Raw genomic sequence first — 27729 nt, forward strand, 5'->3', positions numbered from 1 at the left:
TTGCTGATGTTTCCTTGATAGAGCTTCTTGCACAAATGAGTTCAGTCTGACTTGGCACAATATACAAAAATTAAGTCTTTGCAAATTGTTCTTATATTTTTAATGCCAGAAATGACCATTATGTTAATCTTGTCTGACTTCCTGTCTAGCACAGGCCATTGCATTTCACCCACTAATTCCATCATCAAGCCTGTATCTTGTGGTTGAGCTAGAGCATATTTTTAGAAAGCCATCTGATCTTTATTTTAAAGATTTCAAGTGGCTGGGAATCCACTTCATCCCTTGGTAAGCTGTTTCAATGGTTATATCCACATGCATAATCATCAGTATTAAAACAACTGATAGCTATATTAGAAATGAGCTTGAGCCAGGACAAATTTAGATCCAGAGCGAGTTTTTCCCAAAGTTTGGGTGTGTTCATATCCCCGCTTTTGGTTTAGGCCCTTTTCTGTTACACAGGCCCTAACAGATAGGTACTTAGTACATGCACTCAAAGGCCCTACTCTGCACAGAGGAGTGTGCAATTCTAGACATTCTGTGGCTAGAGTGTTATAAGAACAAATCTTGGGTCTAATGCTATTTGCCTCCCCTCTTCATGCATGCTAAAGTAGTAGAACTGATCATATTCCTTTTTAAACATGCACTTTAGGACTGGGTAATTGTTTCATGGAATCATAGGATATCAGGGTTGGAAGGGACCTCAGGAGGTCATCTAGTCCAACCCCCTGCTCAAAGCAGGACCAATTCCCAACTAAATCATCCCAGTCAGGGCTTTGTCAAGTCTGATCTTAAAAACCTCTAAGGAAGGAGATTCCACCACTTCCCTAGATAACCCGTTCCAGTGCTTCACCACCCTCCTAGTGAAAAAGTTTTTCCTAATATCCAACCTAAACCTCCCCCCACTGCAACTTGAGACCATTACTCCTTGTTCTGTCATCTGCTACCACTGAGAACCATCTAGATCCATCCTCTTTGGAACCCCCATTCAGGTAGTTGAAAGCAGCTATCAAATCCCCCCTCATTCTTCTCTTCTGCAGACTAAATAATCCCAGTTCCCTCAGCGTCTCCTCATAAGTCATGTGCTCCAGACCCCTAATCATTTTTGTTGCCCTCCACTGGACTCTTTCCAATTTTTCCACATCCTTCTTGTAGTGTGGGGCCCAAAACTGGACACAGTACTCCAGATGAGGCCTCACCAATGTCGACAGAGGGGAATGATCACGTCCCTCGATCTGCTCGCAATGCCCCTACTTATACAGCTCAAAATGCCGTTAGCCTTCTTGGCAACAAGGGCATACTGTCGACTCATATCCAGCTTCTCGTCCACTGTAACCCCAGGTCCTTTTCTGCAGAACTGAAGCCTAGCCGCTCGCTCCCTAGTCTGTAGCAGTGCATGGGACTGTTCCGTCTTAAGTGCAGGACTCTGCACTTGTTCTTGTTGAACCTCATCAGATTTCTTTTGGCCCAATCTTCTAATTTGTCTAGGTCCCTCTGTATCCTATCCCTACCCTCCAGCGTATCTACCACTCCTCCCAGTTTAGTGTCATCTGCAAACTTGCTGAGGGTGCAGTCCACACCATCCTCTAGATCATTAATGAAGATAGTGAACAAAACCGACCCCAGGACCGACCTTTGGGGCACTCCGCTTGGTACCAGCTGCCAACTAGACATGGAGCCATTGATCACTACCCATTGAGCCCGATGATCTAGCCAGCTTTCTATCCATCTTATAGTCCATTAATCCAACCCATACTTCTTTAACTTGCCGGCAAGAATACTGTGGGAGACCGTATCAAAAGCTTTGCTAAAGTCAAGGAATAACATGTCCACTATTTCCCCCTCATCCACAGAACCAGTTATCTCGTCATAGAAGGCAATTAGGTTAGTCAGGCATGACTTGCCCTTGATGAATCCATTCTAACTATTTGTGATCACTTTCCACTCCTTTAAGTGCTTCAGAATTGATTCCTTGAGGCCCTGCTCCATGATTTTTCCAGGGACTGAGGTGAGGCTGACTGGCCTGTAGTTCCCCGGATCCTCCTTCTTCCCTTTTTTAAAGATGGGCACCGGCTCTGCAATCACATCCGCCAATTCCTTTAGCACCCTCGGATGCAGCGCATCTGGCCCCATGGACTTGTGCTCGTCCAGCTTTTCTAAATAGTCCTGAACCGCTTCTTTCTCCTCAGAAGGCTGGTCTCCTCTTCCCCATGCTGTGCTGCCCAGTGCAGCAGTCTGGGAGGTGACCTTGTTCGTGAAGACAGAGGCAAAAAAAGCATTGAGTACATTAGCTTTTTCCACATCCTCTGTCACTAGGTTGCCTCCCTCATTCAGTAAGGGGCCCACACTTTTCTTGACCTTCTTCTTGTTGCTAACATACCTGAAGAAACCCTTCTTGTTACTCTTAACATCTCTTACTAGCTGCAACTCCAAGTGTGATTTAGCCTTTCTGATTCCACTCCTGCATGCCTGAGCAATATTTTTATACTCCTCAGTTTCAGATGTGTAATGTTCAGATGAAGGGGAATAAAGGCTTGTTTACATGGACACTTAGGCCAGATCTACGCTACAGACCTATATCGGTAGAACTATGTCACTCAGGGTGTGGAAAATCCACACCCCTGAGCAACATAGTTCTACCCCCCCATGTAGACCTCACTGTGTTGATGGGAGAAGCTTCTTCCATTGACATAGCAACCACCTCTTGTGGAGAAGCATTAACTATGCCAGCTTGTTGGATCCACATGGGGTGCTCAGCGGCTTTGAACATCTGACCTCACAGGGTGGCACCTGAGAAGTCATTATAATTGATTGCTTCAGTGAACAGTATTTTTCCCCCTCTTGTTCTGTGCAGCAATTCCATTTTGGGGGAAGTTTGGACTCTTGCAAGGAAGACTGATTATTAGATATGAAGTGTTGCAAGGATTTGCATGAGCCACTTTGGCACCAGTTGCTGGGGAGCCTTCCGATCATCTCACACCTACCCCTTTTCACTAAGCATTGCACTCCAAATCCCTTTTACTAGGAGAGACACAAACCAGAACAATGGGGCTCCACCAGCCTAAGCCAGCAATGCCACTTGCTGTACATAAAGTTGTTTTGAGAAGGGCAGCTGCCTGGTAGTTTAGATAGTGGAATAAGAGGCAGAGATGGAGGTCCTTACCCCTATCCATCCTTCATTTACAGCACCATCAGTTAGGGCCCAGAGTCTGCAGGAAATCAGTAATTTGTGAATATGAATTGGAGTTTAGCCTGCAGAATGCTCTCATTTTTCAATCGGGGAAGTGTGTGTATTTCAGGAGTCTCCAGAAGGTTGTAATCCTGCATGGCAATGATCTAATTGGACATGAAATGATCAGTATTCAGGACAGTTGTACTAAAAGAACTGAGATTACTAGCAATCAGTTGTTTTTAGTGTATGGTTCACATGATTCAGAGGGCAGGTCTCTGGGTCACTTTAAAGGACACATGCATTCCAAGCCAAAGCAAAGTGATTTTTTAATACTTGCTTTAAAGAGATTCAATTCTGTGTTGACAACTCAGTCACCAACATCCACCCCAGAATCCCGGGTCTCCTAATTCATTAGCTTGGTTTCTTATGGTACTTGTTATAGCTCAGTTCGACATGAACCGGCAGGTTCCTACTTTGCAGGGGTTGGGGTTAACATTATAGTCACAGTCATCTTCTGCCATCATGAACATGGTTTGGATTTACATTTTACTTGGCAGGTGGAGCAGGGAAACGGGATATTAGGAGCACTCTGAAGTCAACCTGCCTAGGTCTCAGACTCTCCTGAGAAAAGAAAAGGCTCAGCCCATCCTTTTTAATTTGTTCTAGTGACTCCTATTTGTTTTTGCTTTCCCCTCCTCCTAGGTACACAGTTTTACATAATGGGCATCATCAGGAACACGAGAAGCTTCCCATCCACAATGACCCAGAATCCCAGGAGTCCTGTTTCTAATGAAGACCCTGGCAGAGGAACCGCACACCTGCACACCAGATGATTTTGGGGCAGCAGGACTCTAATGCAAGTTCATTTGCCTGCATTTCCCTGGTGCCTCCTGTATTGATTTGACAGGAATGGCTAACAGCATGAAGATGGTGACTGACGAGGCTGAGGAGGGGATGCAATGTGCAGAACAATTGAGGAGACCTTTCTGTTGCTGCAGGAGGATGTCTGGACTTTATTAACGCAGCAGGGCCTTAATGTCAGTGCTTTACAGAGGTGTGCAAACTTCCATCCCTGTATACAAAGAGCACACACACAAGCCCTCGCACACACATACCCACACTGAGATTTATGGTTTTTCGCCAGCTGCCATTTTTTGCTGCATGCCGCCTCTTTGTTTTGTGGCCACAATATTGTGATCTTAAAGATTTCAAAGTCTGACTTGAAGCTGTAACGGTGAACTGCAGTAAATGCCTCCTTTGTCTGCTCAAGGTCACACCTACGCCTAACATGGTGCTGTCAGGAGAGACGTAGTGCTTATGTTTTCTTTCTGAAAAGAAAAGGAATTCTTTTCCTTCTCAGTTATCTTCAATGGTGAGATCTGTCAGTGTGAGCTGACAATTCCCCCTGTCCAGTGCAATATCAAATGGAAACAGTGTTTCCCTGTAGATACTTTTCCAGTGAGGGTCCTGACCAAGATCTCTGGTAAAAGAGCCAATGAGCAAAAATAGCCCAATAGGATCTAAAATGCAGCTCACAGTGACATATCATCTTTGATATGGAGACATGGCCCACAGAGACTGCAAGTCCCAGCAAGTGCTGCTCTATATTAGCCAGAAGACAGTAGTCATGGTCTGCCCCATTTTCTACCTATTAGATGCAGTAGTCCTTATTTGGGCAAACTTTGGGTATCCCACCTGTAAAAGAAAGGTTGATCAAGAGACAAAGTCCTTAGGAAATATCAATCTGTAATAGCTCACTAAGTGCCATGTTGATAAATATATGCCATCTAAAGAGCTTTTCTAGCTACAGTTGGAAGACAAACTCCTACTTGGGTGTTTTGCTTTTTCTTCCCTCCCCTCCCCCCATCCACCTGTGAGGTTTAAAAAAAAAACAAAAACAAGCTTCAGAACTTTCAAATGTTGCCCAATGCACTTGCCCTTTTACAATAATCTCATATCCTAGCTACTTCCTGCATGCAGCTATTACTACATTCCTTGTAGGCAGCTTCCTCCTTTGCATGTAAATGACAGGCAACGCTGTAGATCTAGGAACCCTGGGAGTCTGATTTTCGTGCAGTGGGAAATACACAGGTTCTACACCGTGGACCTGTAACCTCCTTAGATGAAGATCTAACCCAAAGATGACGGCCTTAGCCTGGAAAACAGAAATGTATTTTGTTACATTGTGTAATCATGTACAGATTTTTTTTAATGTAAAGAAAAAAGTTGACATTATTTATTATTATTTTTAAAAAGAAGTGTTTTTTCCATTCTAAGCTTCTAAAACATGGGAGTTTAACATATAAATATTATTATTTTATTAATGTTCTGTTGCTATGTGACAGGTATCTACTGTAAAAACAACCTGCTTTGAACAAAGAAAAAGTATTGCTGAGAAAGAGAATTTTGTGCATGATAACAGCAAGCAGGTTTCAAACCTTGGTGTCTGATTATCCTTGACTTCCTTGAAATGTTCTTTGCACTTGGAAAAACTCCATGCTAAAGTTTCTCATCTTTTTCTTTTAAAAATCATTAGTGCACTGGCCAGGAATAGCCCTAATTAGATGAAATGGTAGAGCCAAATAATTTTAATTTAGAAAGCCCGAAGAGGTTAGCAGCAGGCACAAAACTGTTGGCTTTAACACTTCATATTTTACTACAGGCACTGGCGGTAACTATAAGATGTTCTAAGAGAGCGCGTGAGAGACGCAATTTGACAAAGGCCCAGTTCGGTAATCACATGCTTGTGTAGGGGTGGCTTTTCAGAAGTGTTCAGGATTGGCCTAATTCTTCTCCCATTGTAGTCAATGATACAATTTCCATTGACTTCTATGGGAGAAGGGTTAGGCCATTGCTGAGTGCTTTTGAGAAGACCATCCCCAAGCACCTTTACTCCTGTGATTTAGTTCTCAGTGGAACTATTCGTGTGAATGGTGTTTGCAGGACTCAGTTCTGTGACAGTAACCCAAGTAGTGTTGGGACCCTACATTCATCTTAAGTGGCAACAGGACTGGCTCCGAGCAGCTTTTTTGCCGCTCCAAGTGGTGAAGCGGAGGGAAAAAAAAAAAAAAAGATAAAGCTGCGATCGGCAGCATTTCGGCAGCAGCTCTACTGCACCGCTTCATTCTTCAGGGGCAATTCAGCGGCGGGTCCTTCCCTCCCAGAGGGAGTGAGGGACCTGCCGACGAATTGCCAACAAAGACCCAGACATGCCGCCCCTTTCCATTGGCCGCCCGAAGCACCTGCTTCTTTTGCTGGTGCCTGAAGCCGGCTCTGAGTGGCAAACAAACAAAACAAAACAAACAAACAAAAACCAAGTAAACCCTTTTCTCTTTCCCCATAAAAAGGCACTGAAAAAGATCAGTGGAAGATTTCTGTGAGTGAGATGAGACCATTAGCATGGTGACATGTGCAATGGAGTTTCATTTTTCCTTCTTTTGCTCTTGGATTGTTATTTTTTCCTAATGTATTCTAATGTGCTTTAACAGTATATCTTATCTTAATTTAAAATAAAATCCTGAACACTGTCTTACTCATGGCAAATGTCCAAGGGGGTTTCTCAATGGGACATTTGATTCACAAGCCAAAATAATCAGCAGCTCTGAAACAAAAAGTACTCCTGTTCTAAAACCTCTTAGTACATTTAGGAAACGTAAGTGTCCATGAACTGTGTCACTTCTGGCTAATGACTGGTTGGTACCAAAGTGCAAGAGGTTTCATGTAAGTTAACCTGTCACTAGCCACCTGGCAGCTATTATTTTATAACTACTCAATAGTTTCAGCAACGCTTCTCTGGTCGAAGTAAATCATATTTTCAAACACCAAAGCAATTTAGTGCTTCTCTGAAGAACAGGGGGTCTCAATCCTTGTTTTTTTCCTTCTCTGAAGTTTCAATTGCTGCTCATTGATTGACTTCAGTGGTTTGTGAGTTCATAATTTCATGGACCATTCTGGGTAGTGATTGCCATGCCACTTTGGAGCACAGGCCTGGAGACCTGGTCTCAATCTGATTCAGCATCGCAGAAGTATGGTGCTGAATAGTATGTAACGCATCAGCCATTGAAAAAAATAAAGTTCCTCTATGTATATTACTGTCTCGTTCACTCCAATTTGTTTGCAATGTTTACACTGTATTTACATGGGACGACCCAATTGGACGAGCATTCCCAAGTGGCTATAGCAGTGCCTTTCTGGTTAGTGCTATTACACTTGGTGGGAAAGCTATGCAGTTCTGAACAATTATACCATGCCGTGATAGGGGGAGGAGGCAATAAGACATGAATTCCAAGTGCTTTGGACTGCTCAATGACTGTAACAATCATCCTGAAATATCAGGGCAGCACTTTATCACCCGTTATGGGAGGAAATCAACATTCAAAAGTTAAGAAAATCAGGCTGGATACATAGCATGTTATAGCTGGTCAGAAAGGTCCAGCTTTTTAAAGAGCATCGGATCCTCAGCTTGTAAATCAACAGATCCCCCCTGAAGACAATGGATCTATGACATCTAAGCATCTGGCCCAGAGTGCTGAAGTTGTTTCCGCATTTGCTAGCTAGTGAATCAGTGTTAGGCCTGATTCTTCCCGGCCTGGAATCCTGTGTTGTCATTTACACCCGTGCAAAGTTAGTGTAAAAAGCAACCCAAGCAAGTTGGTATGGTTTTACACCTACTTTGCACTGTCAGTAAGTGACTATGCAAATCAGGGGAGAATCGGACCTCAGCTTAGAAAATACTGGGGAACCCATGGGTTACACAAAGAGCTCCTTAAAGTTTCCTTATCCTTAAGAAGTCTACTATCCTTCCAGGTGCTTCAAGACCTTCTCTCGCTCTCTGCCCACCTCCTTCAGACCCCTTTCATCTCCCAATGAATCCCTCTCCTGTGTTAGGTACACATCCCAGCTTGCTCTAATGCTATGACTCCCTTGCTATGTAGTGATAATTTGAAAAATAATGATATTTTACCACTCTTCCTTTCAAAAACCGATTTCTGTAAGGTGAGAGGACAGGTATAATTTTGTGAGACTGATCTGTAGGGCTAGTATCAATTCTCAGAGAATCTCACTGAACATCACAGAGCTGAGAGGAGAGTTTCTTTCTTTCTTTCTTTCTTTCTTTCTTTCTTTCTTTCTTTCTTTCTTCGTGCTCGTTCTAAAGCTAAGAATGCATTCTTGCATTTTAACCAATGACCAAATTCTTTACCGCCTCATCCATGCACTTCAGCACTAACCATCAAACCGCTGCATTGCAAAATTTACCTTCCTGCATCATTTTGCATTCTTGGGCATGCAATAAGTCCCTGAAGTGTAGACTGTGAGCCTCACCGTAATTCTGACTGTTAGGTCCTTATATATCCAGCCTTTGGCCAGAGATAAAGGGCTAGAATCACAGCTAACTAAGAGGAAGTTGGCTGCTCAACTCATTGCTAACCACCCATCTTCAGAGGATTGCTCTGTTGTCAACACAACTGATTTTACAGACTTTTCTAGATCCTGGAGGAGGAACTACTTTGTGATCTGACATGGAGTCTGCTAGTGGGACCCCTGCCTAGATATGAAAATCCAAAGTCTCATTGAGAGCACTTCAGAAAGTTTGGTGATGATAAAAGAGGATGGCAAAGGAATGAGATAATTACTTCCAGAGACAGACTGGAGATCTAGTCTAACTTTCACCTGCCTGGACAGCTTTCTTTAGGTGGGTTTCAGAGTGTATAAAGTACTTGATCTATAACGTTATGTACAGCATTATCATCACATGCCATCCTCAGTATGGGAAATTTTCATCTCACATGAAGATGATTTGGTATATGCTAAAACTAACCCTCCCCGCCCCAACCCCCCGATTTCAGTCACCGTTTTGCTGTGTTGCTTTTTCTAGGTGAAACGTAGAAGCATAATAAATGACTACACCACAAATAAGAAGTTGGTGCCTGCAAAATTGAAGCTCTGAGGCAGAGTGCAGAGGAGAGGTCATACATTTTAATTAACAGATGATCAAGACTGTCAGGAGGGACATGAGGCAATAACTGGATGACACATGCTCTGTAAATGCCAGTACTTCAGACAGTTAGAGGCTGCATTCCTTATTGAGATATACAGATACATGGCTGCAGGCCAAGCGGACTATCTAATAAACACCATACATAGAGATGAAATCTTATGGGGCTATATGTCCATCCTACCTCCCTCCCTTGCTATTATTTCAGGGTGGAATATATGTTCTCAGCTGTTAATCATGGAGTGGAGCAATGAATGAAAAGGGAGGAGAGGGGTATACCATCAGAAATATAGCTTACAATTTATTATATAATCCTTTTCAAGCAGTCTGAAAGCCCAACATTTGACCCATGTTAGAGTTGTAGAATATGGTGTCTGTCTAAACAGAAGAAAGAAAGAAATCCCCTGCTTTTTGGCCAAGAAATGTATGTAGGACCTACATAAAAGCAATATTCTGTGCTCTTCTATGCCCGCCGGGTTGAAGTGTATTGGCTGAGCTGTGGAGGAAGGACTGGAATAGTAGATAGTGCCAGATATTGGGACTGAAGTATATTGGCAGAGCTGTCTGGGGAACACTTATACAGCTCTTCCACACTTTCCATATCTAACCTTTTTGGGGCATTAAAATCACCAACACCTAAAAAATAATTGAAATATGATATAAATAACTGATATCAAGTTGTGTGGGTGTGTGTATATATGTGTATATCTATATAAACCTATATCTTTAATGGGATTATGTATTATTCCCTATGGTTTTGCTTTTGAAAGCCTAAAATTACACCCACCCACTAATAAATACATAACCTACTTCTCAGTGCATCAAATAGAAAGATGAGAACAGCTAGTGCACATGGCAGACCCCTTTCTCTGTGCCCTAATCTCCTCACCATGTTGCCTTCATCTAAGTGTGGACTCTGACCCTTAGCCATCTTTCTACTTTGCCAGCTATGTGAGGATGGCAGGGGGTGTAGAATATCCACTGGCCACCAGAGCTACCATGCTGTTAGTAAACTTGTATTTTTATTGTTGTTTGTGTAATTATTTATTGGTATTACTATAGCTCCCTAGGAGCCCTAGTCATAGACCATGCCCCTATAGTGCTAGGTGCAGTACAATCTTGTGTGTCAATGGGTTATAATTTCGGACTCATTCTGTCGATGTGTTGCAGTATTATATGCTATATCTTCCTAACAGAGGATGCATGTGAGCTACTAAAGCCATTATCAGAGTCAACTTGATTCTGTGTGATATGAAATCTTGGCTTCCAAGAGTCAGTTATCCTGTCTATAAACGTTGGCTGTACAGGAGTGGCTGCCTCAATGAAGGATACTTACCAGGTAGAATGTATACTTGAAATGCTTAGGATCAGCTAGGCAACTAATTAAACACTTGAATGAGAGAGAGCTGATGATCATATATGCTGCCCTTGACTTATGGCACTTATTTTGCTCTGGCTGCTCCTGCAGTCCACTACATGGAAATTAGAGGTGAGCAAATAAGCAATAAACTACTAGATAAATTTCACTTCATTGTTCAGCTTGCAGTTTTTCTGAGCACCATCTTAAAATGACTGAATTTGTTTGTTATTCAGAATTACTTGCAATGATCTGAAAATCATTTGACTTAAAGATTGTGACTATTACAATCGAATAGACATCCCAAGTGGCTTGAAAAAAAAGTCTCAGAGCAACAAGTGGAAGAAAGAAACCGAAGGGGCAGTAAGTGTTACCTTGACTCCTGCCTCACTTAATCCTGCACAATGGAACCAGCCAATCCTGTCCAAATCCAATCGAATTTTATCCCTCATGTAGATGGAAAATTCATCACAGTTGGTTGTTTCTCAGAGGAAGCAGCCTGGATTTATCAGGTTACCGGCCACTCAGAGGAGCCCCACTAGTTGAGGCTTCACCCATACTACCGCAGAGGTGGAGAACATTTCCTAAACCTGTGCCTGTTAAAGCCAATGGCAAAACTCTCATTGAGTTCAGTGATTAGCAGGATCAAGCCTTTGCCACAGCATTGGAGTGACAAAGCTCTCTCTGTTTATTATCATGTCACTCATCCCTAATTCTGTGGCTTTTTCTACTGGATAATCCAATCAATTAAAAAACCAGTTCTGATTTAGCTCATTGATTTTTGTTTATCTTAAATCTCTCTGAACTAAAAAGTATTATCTTTGTATTCATTTAGCATTTTATTAATGATTCAATTTTAATCTTAAAGGGATTTTGTATTGAATAACCATGTCTAGTTTAACTCAAATTTACCTGATTAAAAATTCCATTTGAGTTTAGTTCTATATTATAAGCCTCATATGCTGAAAGGAAATCCTCTAGTACTGTTAGCCTTTCTAATATATTTTTGTTACTCAATGCGTTTTCAGGATTTTTCAGTGAGGTGTTTATTTTAATGTACATTATTTGCCTTGACAGTTTACAGAATTTGCTTTGTCATTTGTTTTTCAGTGATTCTCATCTAAAGCCATTGAAATTAATTTAAAAACCAACATCCCCCGTGCTATACTTACTCAGACTGGGAATGGGCTGACTGCCAAAGTCACTTCCCCTGTCCCAGTATACAGGAGCACCGCCAGCTTTTCTGCCGGCCTAGGTGGCGAAAGGTCCCGCCCCAAAATGCTGCCCCCCACAGAGGCGGTGGAAGGTCCCGCCGCCGAAATACCGCCGCGGTCGCTGCCCCCCAAATTGTAGTGTCCTAGGCGACCGCCTAGGTCGCCTAATGGGTTGCACCAGCCCTGCCAGTATATTGTGGGTGACAGAATAAGAGAACCTTTAGGAGATACCATATTGATAGTCAAGGAGAAAAGATGACCTTAGAGTCATCAAAAGGTATATTGTTATCTCTTAGAGATCCCAAGAAGTGCACGCACCAGTCTTCTTCGGTTTACAATAAATAGCTTCATCACCCTCCTGGGTACTGTGGCATACGCCACATTCCCCTTCCATGACTGCTTGTTCCAGTCCAGGACTTAGGGAAACCCTGGCTGGTGACATTAAGCAGCATGGGTTGTGAGCAGTTAGTCAGCAAGTTAGTGAAGCAAGGAGAATGACAGGATCCTGTCTGTGTCCAGTAGTCTCAGTAACAAATCCCTTTTCAGATTCATCCCAGCTGAATCCTGTCTCCCGTCTGCCACAAAAGGCACTAGAGACATAAAGGGGATGTCACTGAAAGAGCTGTGGGTCACAGATCACATCAACAGGGTGATCCTCACACCCGTAATGTCCCAACTCAATCCCCAAATAAGATCCAGGATTTGTCCACCTATATGTATTAAGCCAGAAACCAGCTGGGATGGTCTCAAAGATATCACAGGTCACACAGAGCTGGCAATAACTGAGCAAGCGTCATCAGCTCAGGATTGATATATATTCCACCAAGTGGATTAACACTAGCAGCCAGTGACATCTAATAAAAAATGTGTTTAATCCATATTGATTCCCACAGCTAGGTTCTACTGTCACCCTCTGGAAATGTTGTTTTCTTTGAAAGAGCTGATTCACCTGTTACCTCCATTCCTGCTGCCAGCTAGTGGTCTGAGGGCATGTAACAGAATCATCTGTACACAGGTGTTCAAACTGTGGCCATTTGGGCACATCTTGCAGAAGCCACAACAAACAAAGAACACAGGGAGTTTTCTGTTTCATTACCCCTTTGGCATACAGAATTGAGCACATCCTACATCAGTCACACTGACTTACCCAATGTACTGTGAAAGGCAGTGGAGTGGGTGTTGGTCTTTCAGCCTCTTGGACAGAGATGTTGCACTCCTTTGTTTTAAAATTAATTTAGGGGCAGTGAGGCCAGAAAACGGTCCAGGCACCTGACGTCTTTTTTTGGCATACAAGTACAGCACAGGCAAAAGTGATGCAAGCTTCTCCCATGCAAACCCCAGCCAATACACATGTCTGACCACTGCTGAGCATGAAAGCCCTCATCAAAAGCCAGTTGTGGTGGAAATTTTGGGACATGGGCACCAAACCTCCACGAATTGTTCTGTCTGAAACCACTAGCTCATGTCAAGCTGTCAGACTCTTGGCCATCAGTGGAACAGGCAGAATTTTGACTAACAATCTCGTTATTTAATTACCAAGCCTCCTGACCTACATGGCCCACAAGGCTCTTTATTTCTGAGATGGCAAGTGGAATCTAGGTCCTCATTTAACAGTGAATCTGCAGTTTTGGTCACTTTTCATCACTGTTGCTGTGTTTCTCAGTTTCACTTCCACAGCACTGGGGAAGCAGAGCTGCAGAGGCTGGTTTAGAAGTCAGGAGAAGGTAGCTTAGAACCTAGAGCAGGTGAAAGGCAAGTGTGGCCTACAGAGATTAAAGTCAGGCATACATAGTGGTACAGTCTAGTGTGGGATATTAGTTGTATCATTTCCACCAGTGCCAGAGTCACACAGTGCAATGGCAGATCTCCAGGAAATAAGTCTCAAACCAATACTTGCTTCAGTGCCTCAACTGGGAAGATTTAGACCACCCCCTGGATGGGGGGCAGGGGAGGAGTGGGATCTTTCGCTTATAGGAATCAGGGAGAATTTTGCTAGGGGGTTTTATAATCCACTGGCCTGTTTCCCTGGCTCAGGGAGGAGTCACTGCCATGCTTAAAGACTCACAGGGCACAATTTAAGCCTTCAATATAAAACTTAGGCAAAAATATCAAACAAAACACCTTTTCTGCCTACCCAAGACTACAGCTCCTAGAGCCTTTTCCCCTTGCCTCTCTCCATGCTAAAAAGACATCCCCTCCCTTCAAGCCCTCTGCTTCAGGGTCTACTACAGAAGCCCCTCTCCCACTTGCAACACCTTTCAACTGTATTTTCCCAGCCTTATATAAGGATCATCTGACCCCTTCCCAGCTGAGCCTGATAATTGAACAGGGCTGGCTGGCCCTTAGAGTCGAGCTACCCTGTTACAATGTTAATGATAGCAGGATCACACTATCGATGTGAATGTAAGTCACTCCCTTTTTTTTTTTTTTTTTTAAATTCTCAGCCATTCATAAATCCTTCAGCTGCTCAGCATGCATTCAAGTACCTTCAGATAGTTTCAGAGTAAGGACATTCCAAATCCCTTGCACAGCCATTCAACTGGTACCCCCCTTACATTGTGTAAAGTGCCCCATAGATTGCATAGTATAACTGCAATACCTGCCAAGGTAGGTAGAGCCATGGGGAGGGATCTGTAGAACCTCAACGTTCTTCTCTGATACCTTGTCTGCAAATGTCTAACTCAGCCAGGGACCTGTTGTGGTCACAGGTTTGACAGCTTGTCTACTGAGCACAGGTAAAAATAATTGTTTGCAGTAAAGACTTTCCTTCTTACTCTCCCCTTTTAAAGCCCTGATGTTCAGTGCTTGCTTTGTCCTTTTTTTTTTAAAAGATTGGATCTGAACTTTGGATATGAGGTATTTATTGAAGGTAAAGGAAGAAACTGACCACTCCACCATGTCTTAGTTCTGTGTGTGTATGCTGTGGGAGCAGAAGCGTACTCTCCTCTGCAGCTACTGATAGTATGTGTGCTGCAAACATGCTCCTTACTGGAAATCATTTCATTTGGAGTTAGGGGAAAGGTTTATTTCCAAATACATTGATTCCTCAGCCGCTGTTCCTCCTGGTGGCCATTTTCCCAAGGGCTGAGAATTGCTGCTGTTTGTTTGTTTTTTAAATGAAGGGCTGTAGCACAATGAAGCATATGCTGAGAGTCCAGTATCAGATTTATCAAGGCCTTCGAGACTGTGCCTTCTAAATTGTTAAGTGCCTCAAGCCTTTCTGCTAAAGGGCAGCAGATTTCAGCATTGGCTACAGGCTTCTCTGGAAGGGTGACTACATTGGAAAACACCCACTCTGAATGAACAGCCCTTAAGAAGAGAAATGAATAAGGATTAAATAGTCCCTCAAAGATGAAGAAAACCTCCCATTTCCAGATAAGGTGGGTGGGTTTGGGCATGTGCTAATATGCTGCTCATCTCTGCTCTGCCCAATGAATTGTTTCTAGCTTGGAGGAGGTTCTGCAGACAACTGCAAATATAATTTCCTCCCTGCATGCATGGGTGTGGTGACTTAGTTCTCTTAGTTCTGAGAGAGACGTTCACCTCAGCTGTCTGGCTCATCAGGACCCTGTGGAGCTGGAAGTGCAGCTCTCTAAGGCCCCTGGTTTGAGTTTGAACACGCTCTCAGGCATACCCACACATGCAATGTGTTGGACCAGGACTAAGCTGAAGTCTGCTAATGATTGTGGCTCCTGCATGGCAGATGCAGCAGATAGTGTAGAGATTGTGGACAAGGAGGTGAGACCATGGCAATTTTTGGCACCAATAAGAGTCTTCCTTTGAAGCTAGGGCTAAGCAAGACCCAGATGCCCCACACTTACAAACACTTCATGGTCTCTCTGGGATGGAATCACTCTCCAAGTTCCCCTGCTCCCCATGCCCCAAATGCATCTGTTTTGTTTGTTAGTCCATCTTCCTCCCATGTGAAGCTGATGATGCCACCCCAATGAGGCAGCAATCAGCTATACGCTCTCTTGCTGCCTCTTCCTGTGGATCAGTGCTCTATTTATGCTCCTCTATCCCTATGGCCTACTTGCCAAGTACGCGTCCAGCTCTAACTTGGGTACTCATACGGCCCCCATTACCGTCTGAGTGCCTCACAGTCTTTACTGTATCGGGGGTAGCTGTGTTAGTCTGTATCCACAAAAACAACAAGGAGTACGGTGGCACCTTAAAGACTAATAGATTTATTTGGGCATAAGCTTTTGTGCATAAAAAACCATGCCTCTGAAGAAATGAGGCTTTTTACCCACGAAAGCTTATGCCCAAATAAATCTGTTAGTCTTTAAGGTGCCACTGTACTCCTTGTAGTCTTTACTGTATTGATCCTCACAACACCCTTGTGAAGTAGGGAGGTGCGACTGACCCCATTTTTACAGTTGGGAAACTGAGGCACAGAGAGGGTAAGGCCCAGATCCACAAAGATATTTAGGATCCTGAAGTCCTTTGAAATCAGTTAGGAGCCTAAATAACTTTGTGAATCTGGGCCTAAGAGACTTGCCCAAGGCCATACAGGAAGTCTGTGGCAGAGCAAAGACTTGAAGCTGATGCTCTCAAATCCTAGGCTGGTGTCCTGCCCTATGGACCTTCTTTCCTCTGTTTAATATCCCTGACCCCTCCCAAATATGTAGCAAGTCAGGGATAATGGGACCATGCAATGGAATCACTTTTACTTTACCTATGATGTTTAATATTTGCCAAGCTGCCTTCAAACTCCAGCAAGAGGCTTGGCTTGGATTTTTGCACACCAGGGTAATCACAGTTTGTGAAGTGGGCTGGAAATGAATTTCAAAGCTCATTCCAGAGCTGCACCATGCAAACAAGTTAAATGGGAAACCCCAGCAGGAGATTGCTCTGTCTCCAGGAAAGATGAACAGGGCAGGGTCATTAGGCACTGTTATCTGCATCATCTGCAGACAGCTTCTTGTGCCAAGGACTCTGAGGGTGGAGGACTCCCACTGGAATCCAGGGTGGGAAGGGAAGGGTCTTTTACTTACTGAGAAAAATATCATTTGGGCTTGATTGTTTGCTGAAGGACTTGAAGAACTGAGGGGTAAGACATATTTCACCCTCCCCCCTGCTCCCCCCCGCCCCCGCAACACATCTGTAGCCCTTATTTTTGGTCTGACAAGGCAAACAGAGTACAGATGCCTAGAGGCCCAGGAGGAGCAAATGTATAATAGAACTCTCTCCAAGAGAAGGGAAAATGCCAGTCACAAGAGACTGTCATAACTGACAACTGAAAAGAAACTTGTAACCCAAGGGGAAGTGCAAATAAAGTTAGGAATCAGACTGGAACTCCCCATCCCCGGTGAAGTCAGTGGGAGCTGTAGGTGCTCAGCTCCTCTAAAAAAAAAAATTGGGCTGTTTATTTAGATACCTAACTTTAGGCACCCATGTTTTAAAATGTGAAGAACCAGAACATAGAGCCCGATCATCCCCGTTTAAGGCCAGACCCTCAACTGGTGTAAATCAGCACAGTGCCATCAACTTCAGTGGGGAGATGTCAATATACACTACCTGAGGCTCTGGCCCATAGATCTCAAAATGGCTCATCTGGCCCAGCCCTAGTGCAAATCGTTTTGAAACACATGAAAAGTATTAACATTAAAAAACAAACAACTGTCTACAGCAAAGCCTAAAAGGTGTTTAGATGCCACTTTAATCTCTGTCTTAAAATTAGTACTGTTTACCTAGTCTTTGGCATGATGGAAATCTGAGCCATAACACGTTACAAGCTCAGATGTGTAAACACACAACCTGGTCTGCTGTAGCTCTGACCTCTCAGAACCAAATTGTTTAAACATCAATACAGGGATGTGATCGATTTCCATGTCAGTTAACACAGGAGCTGTAAGGTGTGTTTATCCTGGGAGGGTTTTTTTTTTTTTTTTAAATTTAAGTATGTATTTGTAATAGGTTGTTTTTTGCTGGTCGTCAGAGATCAGAAAGGGGCTAGGAACCCATCTGTACAAATGGAGTGTGTTCCTGCTACTCCTTTCCACTTCCTTGAAAGGGCTTCTGCATGGAGAAAAAGCAACTGTTCTTTTTAGCATGAAACTCAGGCCTTGTCTACACGGGCAAGTTTCTATGCAGTAAAGCAGCTTTCTGTGGTATAAATCCCCAGGTGTACACACTGCCAAGCCTCTTAGTGCACAGAAACTGGGCAGTTGCAGCGCTGTGAAAAAACCACCCCGACAAGAGAGGTACAGCTTTCTGCGACAGTGCCGCAGTGCCAGTGTAGACACCCTGGTCGATTACAGCGTTGCAATTGGCCTCCAAGAGGTGTCCCACAATGCTTGTTTTCGCCTCTCTGGTCATTGGTTTGAACTCTTTTGCCCTGCCCTCAGGTGACCAACCGTGAGCCCCACCCCATAAATTCCTTTGGAATTTTGGAAGTCCCCTTCCTGTTTGCTCGGTGGCACATGCAGTGGTCTCAGTGCATCTTTCCAGGTGACTATGCCTGCTCCACACATCAGGCGATCCCCTGCTTGGAGCAGTGCCGAGCTGCTGGACCTCATCAGCATTTGGGGAGAGGAGGCTGTCCAGTCCCAGCTGTGCTCCAGATGTAGGAATTATGATACCTACAGACAGATTTCACAATGCATGACAGAAAGGGTCATGACCGGGACACACTGCGGTGCAGGATCAAAGTGAAGGAGCTGCAGAATGCCTACCACAAGGCGCGGTAGGCAAAACGCCGCTCCCGTGCTGCACCCATGAGCTGCTGGTTCTACAAAGAGCTGGATGCGATACTCGGTGGCGACCCCACCTCCACTGTGAAGGCCACTGTGGATACTTTGGTGGCTCGCGTGCCAGTCAAGAGTGGACCAAGTCAGGAGGAGGAAATCTTGGACAAGAATGTGGAGGGGGACTCAGAGGCAGAGGATGACTCGGATATCAGAGAGGCATGCAGCCAGGAGCTCTTCTCTACCCCGGAGGAGGCTAGCCAGTCACAGCTGTTGGAGTTTGGCAAAGCGCAAATAGGAGAGGAGGCCCCTGGTAAGTGGCTTAGATTTTTGGGAATTGCTGAAAAAAAGCTGTTGGGGGCAGGAAGGTCGTAGAAAGCAGGCTTGTGTCTGTATGATGTGTGTACCACCACATGCCTAGTCTGAGCAGCGGAACAGGGTGTTGATTGACTCCCTCACTTCATGGGAATCTGCCTCAGAGATATCCAGGAAACTCTCATGGAGATACTGGGCAATCCACTGCTGCAGGTTCTTTGGCAAAGCTGCTTTGTTTCTTGCCCCACTAAGGGTAACTTTCCTGCGCCACGCTGCCATCACTGGGGCAGGAACCATTGCTGTACACAGGTGAGCCACATAAGGGCCAGGGTGGAAACCGCAGGCTTGGAGAGACCCTCTCTTGATTCGCTGCTCACCCTCAGCAGCGATATATCTTCCATAATGAACACAGCCTGTGGAAAATGTGGGGACAGGAATGATTATCAGGCCTCCCCTACAGTGCTGGCTGTCCCCAAGAGCCACGTGCCCAGTGTACAGTACATCCTGGAACACTGATTTTCCCCTGCCCCTGCGGTTACTCACCATTTTGGGGGTCTTGTGGCTCATGTGTGCTTGCCTGGGGTCAGCCAGTTACTGACAGGTATGTGAATAGTGGCTGTGTTTTAAATCACTGAATCAGTGGTCTCTGTGTTGCAAACAATACTGCGTCTGTAAAATGTTGCATTTTGGTTTCACAGAGATGACCTTGGGAGCCCAGGCTCCCTCTTTGTTATCGCCGGCTGAACGGCTGCGCAGAATTAGAAAGTGGCCACTAAGAACTAAAGAGGACTTTCTGCATGATGTCACAATGCACTCTGCAGCTGAAAAACAAGAATTGAAGGAGTGGCAGGACAGCGAGAAGAGGGACCGAAAGGAGAACGCAGGGTACCAGAACAAAGCCATGGAGAGGCTCTTAAAGGTTATGGAGCGCCAAGCAGACACGCTCCGGGCGCTACTAGCACTGCAGACCGAGCAGCTCCATGCCTGCCCTCCCCTGCAGCGACTGTCGCAAAACTCTTTCCCATGCACCCCCCAGACACCACCAACACACTCTTGTCAACCTCCTGGCTCCAGTCTGTACCTGCGGCATTCCACTCCTCCCCTCTCACAGTCCAGCACTGCGGACTCCCAGTACCCACTGCACTCAACACCCATGCCTCTGCAGTTTAACCCTGCTGTAGTACAGTACCCACTGCACTGTACTCCAAAGGACAAGGTTGCATATGATACCTGGACATACACAAATCTTTAACCGTCCCAGGACCCCACCTCCTCCTGGGACCCTCCTTTCCCCCATCCCCCACAGTGCTGATGTGTTTTTTTGTTTCTCTCCTCCAGTTGTTTTTTAATAAAAGAATAGTTCTGGTTTGAAAGCAATCTTTATTCCATTAATTGAAAGCAAACAGAGCCCTGCAAAGCAACAGGCAATTTTCTTAAACCTTCACAGTGCATCATCTGCACCAATCACAGTCACCTCCTAGCATTACAAGCACTTCACTCCCAAGTATAGCAACAAATATTAGTGGATTGCCGCTTCAAATTGCTGCCTCAAGGCATCCCTAATCCTTATGGCCCCGTGCTGCACCCCTCCAATAGCCCTGGTCACTGGTTGTTCAAATTCAGCCTCCAGGCGCTGAGCCTCAGCGGTCCAGCCCTCAGTGAAGCTTTCACCCTTCCCTTCACAAATATTATGGAGCATACAGCATGCGGCTATAAGCATAGGAATATTGTCATCGGCCAGGTCCAACCTCCCATATAGGCAGCGCCAGCAGGCCTTGAAATGGCCAAAAGCACACTCAACTGTCATTCTGCACTTGGTCAGCCTGTTGTTGAAACACTTCTTGCTGCTGTCAAGGTGCCCTGTGTATGGCTTCATAGGCTATGACATTAAGGGGTAGGCTGGGTCTCCCAGGATCACAATGGGCATTTGGTGATCTTCTGGTCCAGGAAGAAAATCCCTGCTTGCAGCTTCCTGAACAGGCCTGTTGTCTGAATGATGCGTGCATCATGCACCTTTCTGGACCAGCCTGCATTAATGTCTGTGGAATGCCCATGGAGATCCACAAACACTTGGAGAACCATTGAGAAATTCCCCTTCCAATTAATGTACTCGGTGACTAGGTGGCCTGGTGCCAGAATTGGAATATGCGTGCCATTTATCGTCCCTCTGCAGTTAGGGAAGCCCATTTGTGCAAAGCCATCCACAATGTCTCACACATGCCCAGAGTCACGGTTTTTCGGAGCAGGATGCGATTAATGGCCCTGCACACTTCTGTCAACACGCGTCCAATGGTCGACTTTCCCACTCTGAACTGGTTAGCGACTGATTGGTAGCAGTCTGGAGTAACCAGCTTCCACAGTACAATTGCCATGCACTTCTCCAGTGACGGGGCACCTCTCATTTTTGGGTCCTTGCACCGCAGGGCTGCGGCAAGCTCATCACACAGTCCCATTAATGTGGCTTTCCTCATCCAAAAGTTCTGCAGCCACTGCTCGTCATCCTAGACGTGAATGACGATGTGATCCCACCACTCAGTGCTTGTTTCCCAACCCCAAAAGCGGCATTCCACTGTGGTCAGCACCTCCGTGAATGCCACAAGCAATCTCGTGTCGTAGCTACTACACGTGGCGAAAGCAATGTCGAACTCCTCTTGCCTTTGTAGTTTAAGGAATAACTCCACTGCCACTTGTGACGTGTTAGTGAGAGTAAGCAGCATATTGGTCAACGGTGCGAGATCCATTCCTGCAGACCGAAGAGGCAGGGTGCACAGTACACAAACTTTTAAAAGATGGCGCCAAATGTGGACAGAACAGGGCAGGCAAACTTATTGGCCTGAGGGCCACATCGGGTTTCGTAAACTGTATGGAGGGCCGATTAGGGGAGGGGATTGTGGCCTGGCCCCCACCTCCTATCTGCCCCCCCGGGACTCCTGCCCCATCCAACCCCCCCATCCCCTGACCACCCCTGGACTCCTGCTGCCCCATCCAACCCCTCCTCTCATTCCTGACGCTGCCCCCCCCCCAAGGACCCTTGCCCCATCCAACCACTCCTTCTCCCTGTCCCCTGACTGCCCCCGAAACCCCTGCCCCCGGCTGCCCCATCCAACCCCCCCCTCCTTTCTGACTGCCCCCCTGGGACTCCTGTCCCCATTCAACCCCCCGTTCCCTGCCCTCTGACCGCCCTGACCCCTATCCACCCCCCACCCCCACTCCCTGCCCCCTTACCATGCTGCCTGGAGCACCGGTGGCTGGCAGTGCTACAGCCATGCCGCCCGGCTGGAGCCAGGCCATGCCGCCGTCGCCACAGAGACCGGGTCAGGCCGGGCTCTGCAGCTGCGCTGCCCCAGGAGCTCAATGCCCCGCCATCCAGAGCATTGCGCCGGCGGTGCGGTGAGCTGAGGCCGTGGGAGAGGGGGAACAGCAGGGGAGGGGCAAGGGGTAGCCTCCAGGGCCAGGAATTCAGGGGCCGGGCAGGACAGTCCTGGGGGCCGGATGTGGCCCGCGGGCTGTAGTTTGCCCATGTCTGGGACAGAAGCACAGGGATTGCTGGGATGCGAAGCAATGCATCACAGGCCACTAGGACAGGACCCAGGATGCCCGCAACCCCCTCCATTTTCCCACAACTCTTAGCGGCAGAAAAGGAAGAGATGTTCTGTGGGATAGGTGCCCAGAATGCACCGCTCTGAATACCGCTGCAAGTGTGAACATGCTATTGCGCAGACAACTGACAGCATGAGCGCTCTCTGAGCAGTGCTGTAACTGCCGGTGCTGTAACTCTTCCAGTGTAGACATACCCTAATTTTCACTGTGAATAGGCACCTTATGACAAGCCTCAGCTTGTCTGAGGGTATGTCTTCACTACCGGCTGGATCGGCGGGCAGCGATCGATCCAGCGGGGATTGATTTATCGCCTTTAGTCTAGACGTGATAAATCGATTCCCGAGCGCTCTCCCATCAACCCCTGTACTCCAGCGCAGCGAGAGGTGCAGGCGGAGTCGATGGGGAGCGGCAGCAGTCGACTCACCGCAGTGAAGACACCATGGTAAGTCGATCTAAGTACATTGACTTCAGCTACGTTATTCCCGTAGCTGAAGTTGCGTAACTTAGATCAATCTCCCCCCCAATGTAGACCAGGCCCAGGGCTGTCAACAAATTTGTCTCTGAATTCCAGGAAACCAAAGCATCTGAAATTTTGCAAGAAGTTTTGCTTTCTATATCAGGTGCTCCTGAAACAGCCTTTAGGAGGCTGAGTGAGCCAGTATTCCAAACCAATTGGATGGAAGCTGGGGAAAGGTTGTGGGGATTGGGTGGGAAGATAAAGAAATTAAGATGAGCCAAATTCTGTCCTTCATTAGATCCAGATGATTCCACTAAAGTCAACACTAGGTTTACACAACATTCAGATTTGGCCCAATTTAGTCATTTCACAGAAGCAGAAGGTACAAGTTGCACTAGCAGTAACACTGCGCAATGGCCCAGCTAGGGCAGCTCTATCCTGAGCAATCAGGAATGTGTGTAATGAACAGGAAGGAGAGGAGATGGTGGGATAAAGGAAAAGCACCTCTTTTATAGGAAGTCATTGGGGTGATTTTAACAAAAGTATGTAAAAGATTAAAGAGCTTAACAGGCAGGTTGGAATGTCTATGCAGAAGAGTGTTTTAAAGTTGTCTATAGATCACTAAGCTTTATAGAGTAGCTACATCTAGTGTCTGAATTGGACATTACACTAACCAGAGAGAGATGGTGGGTGAGGTCATAGAGGAGCTCTTCTTCAGCTGTGTGGGGCTCAAAAGCTTGTGTCTCTCACCAACAGAAGTTGGTCCAATAAAAGATATTACCTCATCCACCTTGTCTCTCTAATATCCTGGGACTGACATGGCTACAACTGCACTGTGTTACACTAACCATTCAGTCGCTGATAAGTCAAGGTGATAAGGTAGCTTGCAAGTGGCACATTTGGTGGTTGTGTTTTGACATCTAACGCCTGAAGGTGGGGTCCATTTTGCAACACAAGATCATAGATTTTTATATTTGTGGTTAACAATCAGCCAGAGGTAGCGGAGACATAAGAGGCTGAACAAGGAGAGGCTTTGTGATGTGAAATTTCAGGCACCTCCTGGAAGTTTCATGTGCAGTGCTTCTGTATCTGGAATGTAGAAGCACCCTTTCCTGATAGAATTATGACAGGTTTTAATATAACTATCAGATTATTTGTTTAAAGCTGACTAAGCAGTGATGAGTTACAGACCACTTGCCCAGCCCATGGGAGAGTGAACGTGTTTAACCATTTGAGCAGATATACAGTCAGTCTCCAGAGATGTTCAAGGTGAGAGCACTGGAGTGCTGAAATATGAATGGCAAGACAAGTTTTGCTGAAATCCTGAGGTGAGGAAAAAGCACCTGGTAGACTAAAAGTTTAGGCAAATTCAGCTTTAAAGCCCTAAAAATGAAGGGTTAAATACCACATTTATAAAGGAAATGGTTCAACTTCCATCTTAACACCAGGCTTCGCTTCTCTTAGGGCTTGTCTACACTACCCGCCAGATCGGTGGTCAGCAATCGATCCAGCGGGGGTCGATTTATTGCATCTAGTATAGACACGATAAATCGACCGCTGAGCGCTCTTCTGTTGACTCCGGTACTCCACCAGAACAAGAAGCGCAAGCGGAGTTGACGGGAGAGCGTCAGCTGTGAACTTACCGCAGTGAAGACACCGTGGTAAGTAGATCTAAGTACGTCGACTTCAGCTACGCTATTCATGTAGCTGAAGTTGCATATCTTAGATCGACCCCACGAGGTGGTGTAGACAAGCCCTTAGGTTTTGCAGGCTGGCTTACTATATGATCAGCTGAGCACTGTGACTGAGTCTATTCCCCAATAATACTATCCGTCCCTTCTCAATGTACTTGATCTGGTGTCAGAGAAACCTTTACAAATGCAAATCTTACCCCTCAGTCTCCAGGGCTCCATGTAAGCAGCAAAGCCTCTGAACAACATTCCATCTCTTTTCATTAGAAAAAAGTTTGTAGCCATTTCAATTAACAAGAAAACCTCTTGATGGTGAATGGGTTAATTCATCATAGGTGTAATCCACTGAAGTCAAGGAGTGGTGGACAGGACTCAACTTCACACAGGAGATTTGAGAGAGGTAAATTGCTCCCATTCAGCTAGTTGCAGGGTTGATTCTGAAACCTAATGGTGAATTAACTATTTCATTGCTGGGCATTTTTAGCAGAAACTGCTGGCAAATGTTTATGTAGTGTGGTTTGCTCTCCTAAAATGTAGAGATGGGAAAAAACCCTCACTAATCATTTTATACTCATGTATTTTACAGGGACACTGTTCAGTTGCTTCCTACTCTATATTCTCTAGCAGTCTTAAATGACAAAAGCAATGAGACTCCTGTGTCAAGTAGGAACATATCCTCACTCTAAATATCCTTTGGCTCAATTTCAGATGCTGAAATTCAGAATTATCAATTGTTTCTCTAACTGGGGTCCTTGGACACTCCGGGGGTCTGTGGGCCCCACTGATCAACTCCTCCCCTTCCCTTCCAGTGCCTCCTGCACGCTGGAGATTATCTGTTTAGCGGCATACAGGAGGTGCTGGGAGGGAGGGGGAGGAGCAGGGATGGGGCATGCTCGGGGAGGGAGTGGAAAGAGGTGAGGAAGAGGAGGGGTGGGGGTGGAGTGGGGGCAGGGCCTGGGGTTGAATCCCCAAGCAGGTGGCTTGGGGATTCATGAAAATTTTTAAATCAAAACGGTGGTCCACAGGTTGCTAAAGTTTGAGAACTGCTGTTATAGTCCATAGCTAAACACAAGGAAGGTACTAATACTCCTGGGTTCTATTTTATATTGTGGCATTGAATTACTGAGAGTTTGAGCAAGCCATTTAAACACCCCGGTACCTCAACTGATCCATGTGTAAAATGGGTATAACCTACCTATTGCAGTATTGTAAAGCTTCATTAATAGTTTGCCAGGAAGAAAAGTTGACTAAATAAGGGCAAAGTAGTATATGCATCTGTACATATAATTCCTCTGGTGGCCAAGATTTAACTGACAGAAAATAGTAGATGGCGTCTGGCTGTCTAGAATGAGTCTCCAGAAATATATTGCCGTATTGCAGTAGAAATGATTCTATTAAACACTGGCTCTGCCCCTCACCAAATTTGAACTGTGCGCGCCAATGACCCAGACTGCTGGTAACCCAGCCAGTAAGGATTATATTGAATCATTTTGTTTTGCCTGACCCTAGCCTCAACCTCACTGGAGTATGTTTGGTTAAACATGCTTAACAGAATACAGAAACCAAGTTTGTGATATAGCAAGAACTTATCGAGCTCAGACTAGAGATACAGATAATGTGTAAAATATACTTACTGTTCATTGTTGGAAGAGCACAGGACTGCACTCCTTACACCCATTGTGGAGAACATTAATTGATCAAAATCTTTTGCTGCTTCCACTTGTTGAACTGGAGACCTGTGGATATCCAATGACCATATATATTCACTTCAAGTGGTAGCGGGGATCCCTCAAATATTTTTGCAAACATGGTAACACAGGTGTGAGTAGTGTGTCTACAATGGAAAGTTTTACTACTTCAACCTTGCCGGCATAGTTAAAATGGCAAAATGTCCCTAGCATAGGCACAGTTGTATGGGTATAAAAATGCTTAATTTAGTTTGGTGAAGCAAAATCTTCTATACCAATATAAAGCGCCTCACAGTAGCATAACCACATCTACACTCAAGCTTTTACTGGCATAACTGTATCAGAAAATCTCACCCTGTACTGACAGTCATTCCAATAAAACTTTAAATGTAGATCAGGCCTTAATTGATCTCCATTAACTTCTTAGCCTACTATTGCTGTAGAGCAGGGGTCAGCAACCTTTCAGAAGTGCTGTGCCGAGTCTTCATTTAGTCACTCTGATTTAAGGTTTCCCCTGCCAGTAATACCTTAACATTTTCAGATGGTCTCTTTCAATAAGTCTATAATCTATAACTAAACTATTGTTGTATGTAAAGTAAATAAGGTTTTTAAAATGTTTAAGAAGCTTCATTTAAAATTAAATTAAAATGCAGAGCCCCCCGGACTGGTGGCCAGGACCTGGGCAGTATGAGTGCCACTGAAAATTAGCTCGCGTACCCCCTTTGGCACATGTGCCATAGGTTGCCTACCCCTGCTGTAGAGGCTAGCTTATGTTATGTACCAATAAGTGACAAGATGGGTGAGGTAATATCTGGACAAACTTCTGTTGGAGAGAGAGACAAGCTTCCCTGCTTATCGAGCTCTTCTTCAGGTCTGGGAAACTTGCTTCTGGTGAGGAATTTGGAGATATTCGGGGGGGGGTGGAGGAGGAAAGGGGTTGAGGGTTGTTTGAATGCCAGAGGAGATGTTCAGAATAATTCCTGTTTGGAAGAGGAGATATATTTTTGCTGCATTGCAAAATAAGTATATGGGGCAGTTTCTGCTGAGGAAATGTTCAGATACCTTCTCTAGTTCTATCTGCTATGACTGACAAACGTCTAATGCAGTTCAAGCCCTACCCCGCCCTACTTCAGTAAGTGCATGTACTGTGTACAACAGAATCAAAATTCTGGCTCTTATTGCGGGAACCATAGAGGGAACGTGTAGGTGCAGTGGAAACTGATGGCATTCGGTTTGTACAGTAAAAACCAGGACAGTCTCCATGGTTGTTCAGGGGAGCAAACAACAGTATAACTTACTGCATCTGTAAAAAGGTGCAGCTGAAGGGCAAGCATGAAGCGGCCAGAGGGCTGATTAGTTCAAAGTGATTCAAAAGGAGCTTCTGATTCCATAATTCAAGCCAGTTGAACCCTGTGCATATACATGGCCCTTTTCCTTCTGGAATTACAGGAACGTTATAGATTTCAGTTAGATCTCTCATATGCAGCTTTATATTTAAAGCAAGTGGACCCAATGTTTAATAAAGGTTTATTTTCCTATTCCAAGAGGCACCAC

At 45.2% G+C, this 27729-nt stretch overlaps 1 protein-coding gene and 1 long non-coding RNA gene across 5 annotated transcripts in view; one reads left to right on the forward strand and one right to left on the reverse strand.

The window, feature by feature from the left end:
• HTR4 (5-hydroxytryptamine receptor 4) overlaps positions 1-3975 on the forward strand; it is a 225662-nt gene extending 221687 nt beyond the window's left edge. For 2 of the 4 annotated variants that reach the window (XM_034779812.1, XM_034779813.1), the window contains one exon: positions 3872-3975. In XM_034779812.1, the coding sequence (XP_034635703.1) occupies positions 3872-3959 (88 nt within the window). In that variant the 3' untranslated portion in view covers positions 3960-3975. The remainder of the gene's footprint in view (positions 1-3871) is intronic. The other 2 variants (XR_004646892.1, XM_034779814.1) reach the window with 2 other exon arrangements.
• On the reverse strand, positions 2110-27604 carry LOC117881944. Its single transcript, XR_004646893.1, has 4 exons — positions 27474-27604; positions 26122-26223; positions 3161-5324; positions 2110-2244 (listed from the first exon to the last, which is right to left on the reverse strand). It is a non-coding gene; the product is annotated as an uncharacterized LOC117881944 (long non-coding RNA).
• Positions 27605-27729: the final 125 nt, after the last annotated feature.

Source organism: Trachemys scripta, chromosome 8 (assembly GCF_013100865.1).
Source record: "Trachemys scripta elegans isolate TJP31775 chromosome 8, CAS_Tse_1.0, whole genome shotgun sequence".
NCBI classification, from domain to species: Eukaryota; Metazoa; Chordata; order Testudines; family Emydidae; genus Trachemys; species Trachemys scripta.